The 11,254-nt window shown below is 44.1% G+C and overlaps 1 protein-coding gene across 1 annotated transcript in view; it reads left to right on the top strand.

Moving 5' to 3' along the window:
* Positions 1-349: 349 nt before the first annotated feature.
* ZNF507 (zinc finger protein 507) overlaps positions 350-11,254 on the top strand; it is a 33,228-nt gene continuing 22,323 nt past the window's right edge. The window contains exons 1-3 of the mRNA XM_029608431.1: positions 350-483; positions 5,814-7,951; positions 8,645-8,762. Of these exons, the coding sequence (XP_029464291.1) occupies positions 5,816-7,951; positions 8,645-8,762 (2,254 nt within the window). The 5' untranslated portion in view covers positions 350-483; positions 5,814-5,815. The remainder of the gene's footprint in view (positions 484-5,813; positions 7,952-8,644; positions 8,763-11,254) is intronic.

Genomic DNA, 11,254 nt, shown 5'->3' with positions numbered 1-11,254 from the left:
ACCAACCCAGCTGACACGTCTTCTTTAATATTATGGTTACCACATTTTCCCCCCTTGCATTCGTCTCCTCTTCCGTAACACCTAATACCTATCGAGACTTCTTTTACCCAAATCAAAGATGGCCGCCGAGAACTCGCCTAAACCCACGTTCCAGTCATTCTAAACTCTGACCAGTGGCGTCAAGCTCCCGAGCCACGCCCCTTCACGCCGGCTTCTACCAGACTACGGACTGTCTACGCCCAGCCCAGCCTCCCAGACCTGAGCGCGCGCAAGGGATTGCCTATCGCCTGGTTCTCCGCCTTTCCGAAGCCTGCGGGGTCGGATTCATCCACCCAATAGGAGATCTTCACGCTGCCTTGCCCGCTCTGCGCGCCGGAAGTGTCAGGCCCCCTCCGTGACTGCCTATCGCGTTTGGAGCTGGCAGGCGCCTGCAGGGTGGCGATCGTGGGGGCTCGGCGGCCGCGGAGGGCGGATGAGGAGACGGTGAGCGCGGCGTGGAACCCCCGCCGGCAGCCCTGACATGGGCCAGCGCAGCGGGAAAGGGGATGGGGGAGGGGTGTCCTCGGCTCACAGAGCCCGATCGCAGGGCAGTGAAAGCTCCCCCTCCAAAAAAAAAAAAAAAAAGGGCCTAGTGTGAATAGTGAACGGCAGCAACAGCAGCCCGCCCCGTCCACGCTGTCAGTGCGTCCCCGCCTCAGCACAGACTGTGGATCTGTCACAGTGTCACTGCCTCGCTGCACAGGACAAGTGTCTTGTCCGTCTCTGCTTCAGCGCAGGCACCCGTGTCCCTTCCTCAGCGCAAGCTGTGGGTATAGCTGTCTAACCAGTCTTTTTAACCCCTGCATATAACGTTTGGGGCGGCTCATTTATCATTTTTTTCTCTTAGTTCTCTGTTGAAACCGATACGTTTTGAGTTGATTGCAGTCTCTAGCATTTTTCAGCATTGATCTGTTATAAATTTCTTCCAAAAAGTAAAAATCGGTTCCTCCTGTGAGCTCCCTTCCTTGCTTCTCTCTCGTTGAAAGTCATGTATGAGGATGTCTTGCTGCTGCTTCATGTTTAGTGTAAAGGCTACGTATTGTTAACACTAGCTCTAGCCTTCGGCAAATTCAAATCTGCAGATACATTTGTGAAAACTAAAATTATTTCAGACTAAGCTTTTATGTGTTGAGGTTAAACCTAGGGTGAATTTTGTTAAGATGTAAAGATCCCTACTTCAATTACAAATGTATAATGGGATCTTAACGATAAAAGGACAAATGCACAATAGATAATGATATTTCAGTAAATGAATGTGTTGCTGCTTATTATGAAAATTAGCAAAGAACTCAAAATGCAGTAAAACAAAGCTAGAATATCATAGTTTGGACTTTTTAAGGAGATAGCATTCAGTAATTATACTACTTATACATTTACTACAAGCATATCTATAAATCTGTTTGAGAATGATATTCAGTAAAAGACTGCGCTTTATCTAACCTCTGATAATACCACAGCATTGTCAGTGGTTTGTTTTCGAGGGGAAGAAAAAAGGAAATGGTCACTGTTTCCTTATTTTATCTTGCAGCGCACAGTGTGTTTTTAAGTTCATTTCTCCATTTGGGGAAAGTGAGTGGGCTGAATCTGTAGTTTCACTTAGCTACAGAACATGATTTATTGATACATCCATCATGAAAGACCAATTATAGACATATTCCAAAACTAATTAATTTTTTAAAAAACTATTTCATAAGTCTTCGCACCCCTTAACTCAGTACTTGATGGAAGCCCCTTTTGCAGCAATAACAGCCATGAGTCGTTTAGGACAAGCATTTATTAACTGCAGTTTTTTTCCCATTCTTCTTGGCAGAAGAGCTCAAGTTCTTGAAAGTTGGCAGGGGATCATCTGTGGTCTGCAGTCTTCAGGTCCTGCCACAGATTTTCTGTTGTGGGCTTTGCCTGGGCCCCTCAAGGACATTGACTTTATTCTTGCAGAGCCGCACCGTTGTTGCTTTTGCTTTGTGCTCAGGATCATTGTCCTGCTGAAAGGTGAATCATCTCCCCAGTCTCAGGTCTGTGGCAGACTGGAAAAGGTTTTCCTCCAGGATCTGCCTGTGCTTTGTATTCTCCGTCTTTCCCTTGTTCTTCACAAGCCTCCCTTTCCCAGCTGCTGCAAAGCATTCCCACAGCATAATGCTGCCACCACTATGCTTTACCGTTGGGATGGTGTTAGCAGAGTGATGTGCTATGTTGATTCTATGCCACACATATCCTATTTGGTCTCATCAGACCTCAGAGCTTTATCCCACATGCCTGCAGTATCCTCTAAGTGTTCCTTTCCAAATGCTGTGCAGCACGTCTTATGGATTTTCTTCTGCAGTGGCTTCCTTCTTGCAGCCTTCCCATACAGGCCATGTTTGTGGAGTCATTTTGAAAATGTTGACCAGTCTTAATCAGAGACCTCTGTAGTTGTTTTAAAGCAGTGTTTCCCACCCAGTGTGCCTTCAGTCCTTATCTGGTGTGCCACGGATAAGTTACTACTGTCTGGTGCTCAGATCTAGACTAGCATCTAGCCTTTGCTTTCCGCACTTTGCAGCAACAAGAGACACCAGCAGTCTTAAATGTGCAGGATCTCCTTTCTGAGAACACGTGTAATCATCCATGCCTCTTCCTATCTACATCCATGAGCTCTGGAGTGTGATAATTAATGGACAGCATGTTGAGCAGGGACAGTTGGGCCCTGTTTTATGCAGCGCAGACAGAATCTCCCCTCTCATGAGCCTCCTCTTTATCTCTAGGCTGAGTGAGGCGGGAAGAGGAGCATGCACTGAATAGTGGATAGGACTCATTCTGAGTGTTGGGTGCAGTAACCGTGCAAGAGTTCAGGCAGCGCATGCAGCAGCCAGGGCGATTAACCAAGTTGTCTACCCGCATCATGCAGTCTTCTCTCTTCTCCACTTGTATGTAAAGGGAGCTGGACCACCGTGATGTGTCTTGGTCCCTTTTCTCCCTTTGTTTTTAAAACTTGGAAGAGACCAGTTGGGCTTTCAATGCTTCACTACTCTTCTTTTGACCATATGAGCCCCCTCCGTGTCTGCACTGCCTGCCCCATGGAGATTGGTGTGCTTTGGGTTTGAAAAGGTTGGAATGCACCATTTTAAAATAATCAGGCCTCATAGCAACTTTCTGCAGCAGTTTCCTTAACCCATGTCGACTGACTTTGGAAGGATAGCCTGATCACAGCAGTGTCTTGCTGGTCCCAAATTGTTTCAGTTTTATAGTGATATAGTTTTATAGTAGCAGTGCCCCAAAGAATATTCAGACACATTGACATTTTCTTATAGCTTCAAATTGCAAGTCTTAAAAAAATTAAAACCTCTTCTACACTTCCAAGACTTCCGCTTGGTACTACAATCTATCATCCTCCCTAAACTGGACTATTGCAACTCACTCCTCCTGGGCCTGCCAGCCAACACCATCAAACCACTTCAGATGGTCCAGAACGCGACAGCCAGAATTCTCACTAACACCAAAAAATGGGATCACATCACCCCTATCCTCCAAAATCTTCACTGGCTGCCCATAAAATTTAGGATACAATTTAAATCCCTCATGATGATTCACAAGGCTCTTCACAACATCTCCCCCCTCAACCTATCCTTCCAACTACAGCAACACGTCTCCAATAGACCGATCAGAAGTGCATACCAGAACATGCTTCACACCCAGCCAACAAAAACCTCATTGAGGAAACGAGCTCTGTCCACTGCAGGTCCCCATCTTTGGAACCTGCTCCCACCGGACCTCCGCCAAGAACCATGCCTTCCGACATTCAAAAAGAAGCTAAAGACGGCTATTCACTCAAGCTTTCCCTGAGAGCTAAAATCTGGTGAAGTGACAGACGATATACCTACCTCTGTACATATGTTCCTGATTTATGGTTCCTGATTTATGGTTCACAGTTACATTTAATTGAGTTTATGAAAGTTCTCTTTTAATAGTTTTCCTGTATACTTGTGTTAATGTATTCTGCCTTGAGGCGACTGTTTTAATGTATTTCCGCCCTGGAGGTGACTGTTCAGTTCCTTGTAAACCGGTGCGATATGTATTCTTTACAGGAACATTGGTATATAAAAATTAAAAATAAATAAATAAATAAATAAATAAATAGCTTTCTGCTAATCTGTACTTTTGAAAAACATTATGAGTTCTTTTGGGCGGCTCCTTGTTCAGTATGTTTTGACCTTTGCTTCAGATTCACTTCATATAACAGAAACAGCTTGATTCTTTATTGCGGGAGTATTCATATCCGTACAGCTACTGAGATGTGATACAGGTGGGCTCTGTTTATTATGGGCCCTAAGGCAAGTTTTTGAACTGGAGCTAATTCTCGCTTGCTATGACAAAGGATGGGAAGACTTATGCAGTCGGCTTTTTGTTTTTTTATTCCTGACGGCTTTTGGAATATTTTTATAATTGTTCTTTCATGATGGAAGTGCACATTATGTTGTGTTAGATTAGTGAGGCAAGCTTCTATTTAAATGCATTTTGATTTGTTTTGGGTTTTTTTTTGGAGAGCTGAATGTGAAAAGTAGACAGGGGGTGAAGACTTTTGCAAGACACTGCATCCTATAAATCTTAGTTGATCACTTGCTTGCTCTCACTGTAAAAGCTTTGCTATTAAGCCCCTGTATTGTATAATGTACCATCAGGTGAAGGATGGAGGGAAGATCCTGAAATTTTGGGGGTTTTGCCAGTGTGTTAAGTTCAGTGTCAAGACTTCCAGCGGGAACTTCCAAGGGAAGCAAATAGAATTACTATGGACGCTCTCTGCTGCAGTGGTCTATAGCTAATGGATGCAGGAAGAACTGGTTACATTTATCATCTCATATCATTTGTCCAGTGATTGAACAGATTCCTAGATATTTTTGCATACCATGCCTGACTATAGTGCTCAAACTCATCCCCCCGCCCCCCTCTTTCTCTCTTCCAAGTTTGAGTTTCTGGGCAAATCAGGCACTGAGAAAAATAAGATTCTCATTGTATAATAACCAGAGCATTCTAACTTTTGCAGTGAGTTTTAAAAGATTACTATGGTAAACTGAAATAAACATTCTGCTTTTGGTTGAAGAATGATTTAAGGGGAAAACATCCCATTTTGTAGAGGCTTATGTTAGGTGTATGCCACCTCCCTCAAACAAAAGTTTAACCCGAAGCAGATCGCAGCAATATAATGGTGTAATAAGTAGCAGTGCCATACAAGGCATCATAAGAATACAAAACCGCAGTAAAATACAGCAATAACAAAAAAAAATCACAAACTACATCCCCAGCATATAAGCACATCAATAAGTTCAGGTCACACACGATTCAGAGCCATGGCCTAGACCACCCCAATCTCACTAGAGAGGAATAAGCCACTGGTCTGTCTACTCAATGGAATTCCCAACCTACCATATATCCCCTCCCTTCTCAAATTAACAAAAAACTTCCATTTTCCTCCAACCCACTCAAATCCATTCCTTTATAAAGATGTCTTCATTTATTGTCTATGACTTGTACAGTAAATTGATATTGTAAAAAGTGAGGTGAAACAGATGATTTGATCTAAAGTAACTATACATGTTTAATATAAGGCTTTTCACAATTCATGTTGTTATTTTTAGAGGGTTATTAGAAATGTGACATTCTGGATGGTGGCACTCATTTCCTGTCATTGCTAAACATTGTTTATAAATATAGCAGATGAAATCTTGTTTTGCAGTACTTCTGCCTGTTTGTGCATATTTTCTCAGAAGCCTAATGTATCATATTTTTTTTTTCTTCTTGTATAGATATGGAAGAGGGCCGGAGTGTGGAAGTGTTGATGCCAAATATTGAGGGACAGGGAGCTGTACTGATTTCTGAAACCATCATTGACCCTGCCTTGGACAGTACTGAAGATCAGAAAAACTGCAACTTAATTCATGTTATCCAAAAACTCAGTAAGATAGTTGAAACAGAAAAGACAAGGAGATGCCTTTTCATAGGGAGAAAACGTGCTTATCCAGAGAGCATATTACTGTCCCAAGGAGCCCAAGAAATTGCCGAGATTCCAGCAAAAACAATTGCATTACCTTCCATTGGCATGAAAATGAATAAAGAGGACTTACATGTAGATCGTTATGAAACAGAATGTCTTTCACAAGGTGATAAGAAGGTGGTGTGTTACCAATGTAGTCTTTGCAAGTTTATATCTCCATCTTTTGACTTGTTAAAAGAACATATAGAACAACATAATCAGCAGAATGAGGTGATCTTCATGTGCTCAGAGTGCCAGCTTACGTCGAAGAGCCAAGAGAAACTTGTAGTACATATCAGAAACCACTATGGGAATGACACAAGTCCTATTCAAGTGCAAGTCCAGCAACAACAAAAGGCCACAAATCTGTCCAGCTTAATGTTTCAGGGACAGGAGGAAGCTCATGACAGAATTGCTGGGGATCAGTCTGGGAAGGTCGATAGTCTTCAGTCTGACCCTCTGTCTGGAGTGGCTAGAAGAAAATGGTATACCTATGAAGCGTATGGCATGTACCGATGCTTAATTTGTAGCTACACGTGTGGCCAACAACGAATGTTAAAAACTCATGCCTGGAAACATGCAGGAGAAGTTGATTGTTCCTATCCTATATTTGAAGAGGAAAATGAACCCGCAAGCTTGCCAGACTCAACTGTAGCTCACACACCTCATGAAGGCGAAGCGGTTGTTTTGTCTAGGGCGGATTACGAGATGGGTATCCCTGGTGGCCAGCCTTTGCAGCTCCAGGTGTGTGGCTCAAGGCACTTATCCTGTAGCTCTTTACCAAACAAGGCAAATGTGAAAGAAACAGAGGGTCTTGGCCAACTGACCGTGCCAGTTTCTTCTGTGGAGGAATTGGTAGGGAAAGAAACAGCATATATCGAGCAAGATAGTCTGCTAGCTGATAGTCTACTTTCCTCCGCACAGAAAATCATTAGCTGCAGTCAAAACAAGAAAGGTCACATTAATGTCATAGTTGAGCGTTTGCCAAGCGCCGAAGAAACTGCTCTGCAGAAACCTTTTCTGATGAGTTCTGACATTACAGTTGAGAAAAAATGTATTCTGGAGGAATCCCATATTGCGTGTGAAAAGTCTGAAGAAGTTTATCATTTAGATAAAAATACCGTTGCAATTGAAGAAGTTATAATAGGCTGGAGCAATTCCCAGGAGCAGGAGTGCAATTTGAACTCTAACATAAGTATGGTAGCTGATGAAAATGCCCCTCCTGTGCGGAGAAGAACAAATTCAGAATCATTAAGACTGCATTCGTTAGCTGCGGAAGCTCTCGTCACAATGCCTATTAGAGCCGCAGAGCTAACCAGATCCAACTTTAGGTCCATCACGGAAGTCGCGTCTCTAGATCCAGATACTGGACAGAGGCAAACGGACTTAAACTACACCCCACACCCGAAACTGGTGTCTTCCATTAAAAACTTTTCCGAAGAGGTGCACAGCTTAAACCCGAGCGATTCTGAATTTGTTGGTCACCAAAAGGATGAGCCTCAGTTATCGGACGTACCAGTAAAAATGGGTATCAGCATGTCGCTGCTGACAGTGATCGAAAAGCTAAGAGAGCGGACTGATCAGAACGCCACGGACGAAGACATTTTGAAAGAGTTGCAAGACAACGCACAGTGCCAGCCTTCGAGTGATGTGACCTTGCCAGGAAGTAACCTGGTCGAGTACATCCCAAATGTGGATAGGCCTTACCGCTGTCGACTGTGCCATTACAGCAGTGGCAACAAGGGCTACATAAAACAGCACCTACGGGTCCATCGACAGAGAGAGCCCTACCAATGCCCGATATGTGAGCACATAGCTGATAACAGCAAGGATTTAGAGAACCACATGATAAACCACTGTAAGACCAGGATGTATCCATGCAAGCAATGTGAGGAGTCTTTTTATTATAAGGTAAAAGGGTCTTTTGTTCTACAGTTTTGTCTCTCTAGTTCTGGTTCTGCTACAAAAGGTTGGTGAACAAGGCTTCTGCAGGGGCTAGGCCTTATGTGAGACCTGACGATATATACTTTATCAGCATTATGGCACTGGGTTATATTTGAGTAGCTGGACAGATAGAGTTTTGTGATTGGGATCATAAGACTTCTCTTGCATAGTAGCTTGAACTGTTCCAGCTTTTGCTATGAACAAAATTAGCTGTATTTGTGTAGGTAAGAGGCGATGCGCAAGCAATCCAGGTGTGCCTGACTTACGTTTAAAGTCAATATCCCAAATGGCTGTGAGAGTGCAATCTTCATTTTCCATGAATTATGGCTTCATGTCTGAAATTACTATTCATAATTTTGATGCATGCAAATGTTATTCTTGAATCAACCATTTAGCAAATGTTCTGAATTGGTTTTATCATTTCTTGTTTGATTACAGCTGCGTGACCCTTTCAAATCATAGCTCTGTTACACAATCACTCTGAGTTTGATTGTTTTATGAATTTTACATGATTTTTTTTTATATTTTTGGAGGCAATGTTTAATCCAAAAAGTGATTTGATAAATACTGAGAAATAAAACTGAATAAGCAAAGCACAAGTTCTGTACTAGAATACCTTTAATTTTTCAAGATTAATAGCATGCATTTCATGTCTTTCAGAGTCAACTGAGAAATCATGAACGGGATCAACACAGTCTTCCAGATATCCTGTCAACAATTACTTCTAACGAGCCAATAGTGTCAAGCGATGCTGTAGAAGACATTTGTACTCCAGAAGGTATATCTGTTTGGACTATAAATTATATAATTGTGAAAACCAGTTTTGTTTTTTTTTAACACAAAACCAAGCCAAATGGATTTTACATTTCACAGATTTTTAGTTCGAAAATCATTTTCCCGCAGATAAGCAGACTGAATTAGCCATGCTGTCTGGGATTGCCCCCTGGCGGCCTGAGGCAGGAACCTCTCTCAGAATGTTCAGAGTTGTGCGCCTTTGTGGTCCCTTCCTGTGCAACTACCTGCATTGCCTCAGTTTTTGTTTTTCCTGCTCAGCAACCGGATGCGGGTTCTTCTCTCTCTTGCTCTTTGATTTCTCCTCTCATCTCTAACTATCTCTCTCTTCACCTCTGTGAACCCCAAACAGCACTTTTCAGTGCTATCATGGCTCTGAAGAACCCAGGCTTCAAGTTTTGCCAATGTGACAAAATTATGTCCGTCACCGATGGGCATAATTACTGCTACTTCTGCCTGGGGCTGGACCATGACCAGGCATCCTGCCGGGATTGTAGCAGGATGTTTCCGTGGGCCCAGTGGCAACAGGCCACCAAATATCCAAGCTCTGGGAGTTAGATGGAGCCTCGTTGGGCTCTTAAGCCCCCACTCAATGCTTCGCACACTCTTCTCTGGTCAGGGAAGCCAGAAGACCAGAGGATCAAAGACGAGTGTCTTTGAACCATCTTCTAAAGAGGCTGAAGGGGCGAACCCCCCCCCCCCCCAAGGAGTCAGGAGGTAAGGGCAAGGGTGGCAAACCCCAGCAAGGCCCTGATATGTTGAGCATCACGGCACAGAAGGGGAGCATTCCTGCACTGAGTGTGTCAACTGGTTTGGCATCAAGGCAGGATAGCCAGCGCACGGATGGCGCAAGAGGCATGACGCATAGTATGGATCGACGCAAGGATCCCGATGCGGAGCGTCAACCAACGCATCAAGGAAAACACCCAAAGCAAGCTTCGACCGGCACCAAATTGACACAGTCGACATGGAAGCATGTATCAGTGGAAAAGCACACACAAGGTGATAAGGCGAAAGACAAGTCTCGCCATATTGAGTCTTCACATTTAACGCAAAAGCATCATGCATTGCAGGGCTCCACTATACAAAGCTTCCAGTATCCGCGAGACCCACAAATAGTCTTCACTCAGTCCGAATTGGAGGGCTCAGGAGCTTCCAAAGTGGATGTTCTACATGTTTCTGGTCATTCCTCATCAGTTTCGGACAGGAGCAGTATACACATGGAGTACTCGACTGCCTCAAGGATAAAAAAGACCAATGCCCCAGGAACCATTGGGCAAGCATCCTAAATCTCAGAGTCGGGATATGAAACATCTGGACAAATTTATCATGTCCGCATGTTCTTACATCTGAGGCTAAAAGGTCAGACTCTCTCGAAGCAGTCCGGGGAGTCTCTCCACCAGCCAAGAAGAGGAAAAGATCCTTATCCACCTCCCATCACATGCAGGGTGCGGCCTTGCAGGCAATGTTGCAGATCAACGGAGTCCTCCAAACCTTTTTTGATACTTTTGGAGTCGAGTCAGCGGCCACGTCCCCCTCTAGCCCAGCGGAAGAGGACTTAGAGCACTCTTTCTTCTTCCCCACCCCCAGAAATATCAGGAGATGATGAGGCCATTGTGGAGCTGAGCCCGGTGATCTCCAGACCTGACCATGAGCTGGCATATTCCTCCCCAACCTCTCCGTGTTCCTCGACGGGAATAGGATCCACCCGAACTATCGTCACCTCCGGAGGACCTCTCATGTTATAGATTTATTGAAAAGGTAGGAACCTTCTTGAAACTGGAAACCAAGAATGTACCAGACCCTAGGTCAGAAGTCCACAGCATACTAAAGATTTTTTATTTCCCTGCAGAGCCACTCTGTTCTGGATGTGGTCATGGATAAAGCGTGGGAGTCGCCGTTTTCCGCACCTGCCACATCCAGAAAATCAGACCTAAAGTTCAGAATGAAGAAATCCACGCATTATGGACCAGTCCAATTACCACACATATCTGTAGTGGTAGAATTGGCGATGAAGTGAGCCAAGAAGACCAGATTCTATTCCAACACGCCCCTGAGTAAGAATGGCTGTTATCTGGACGATTTTGGTAAGAGGGTGTTCCAAGGTTCAATGCTGAATGCAAAAATTCAGCAACATCAATTTTACATCACACAATATCTTTACGAATGCCTTCAAACTCTAAAATTGGAAGGAGACCAAGCCGGTGGTGATCAGTCGTGAAATCAAATTATAGCAGACTTGGAGGAGGGCTTGCGTCATTCACTCCGCACCATGTATGAAGGTTTCGAGACATCGGCTTGTACTTCGGCGGCATCCATTGCAGCCAGAAGAATGGCCTGGCTAAGGGCAAGTGCAATTCGTGAGGATGTGCACAAAAACCTTGCTGACCTCCCATGCAAAGGCGACAACTTGTTCGGGGAAAAGCTGCGTGAGACTGTTTCTCAACTCGAGGAGCAAAGTGCCACAGTGTCCTCTTT

The sequence above is a fragment of the Rhinatrema bivittatum genome, chromosome 7 (genome assembly GCF_901001135.1).
Source record: "Rhinatrema bivittatum chromosome 7, aRhiBiv1.1, whole genome shotgun sequence".
Classification (NCBI taxonomy): Eukaryota; Metazoa; Chordata; class Amphibia; order Gymnophiona; family Rhinatrematidae; genus Rhinatrema; species Rhinatrema bivittatum.
This window is presented reverse-complemented; position numbering and strand designations above follow the sequence as displayed.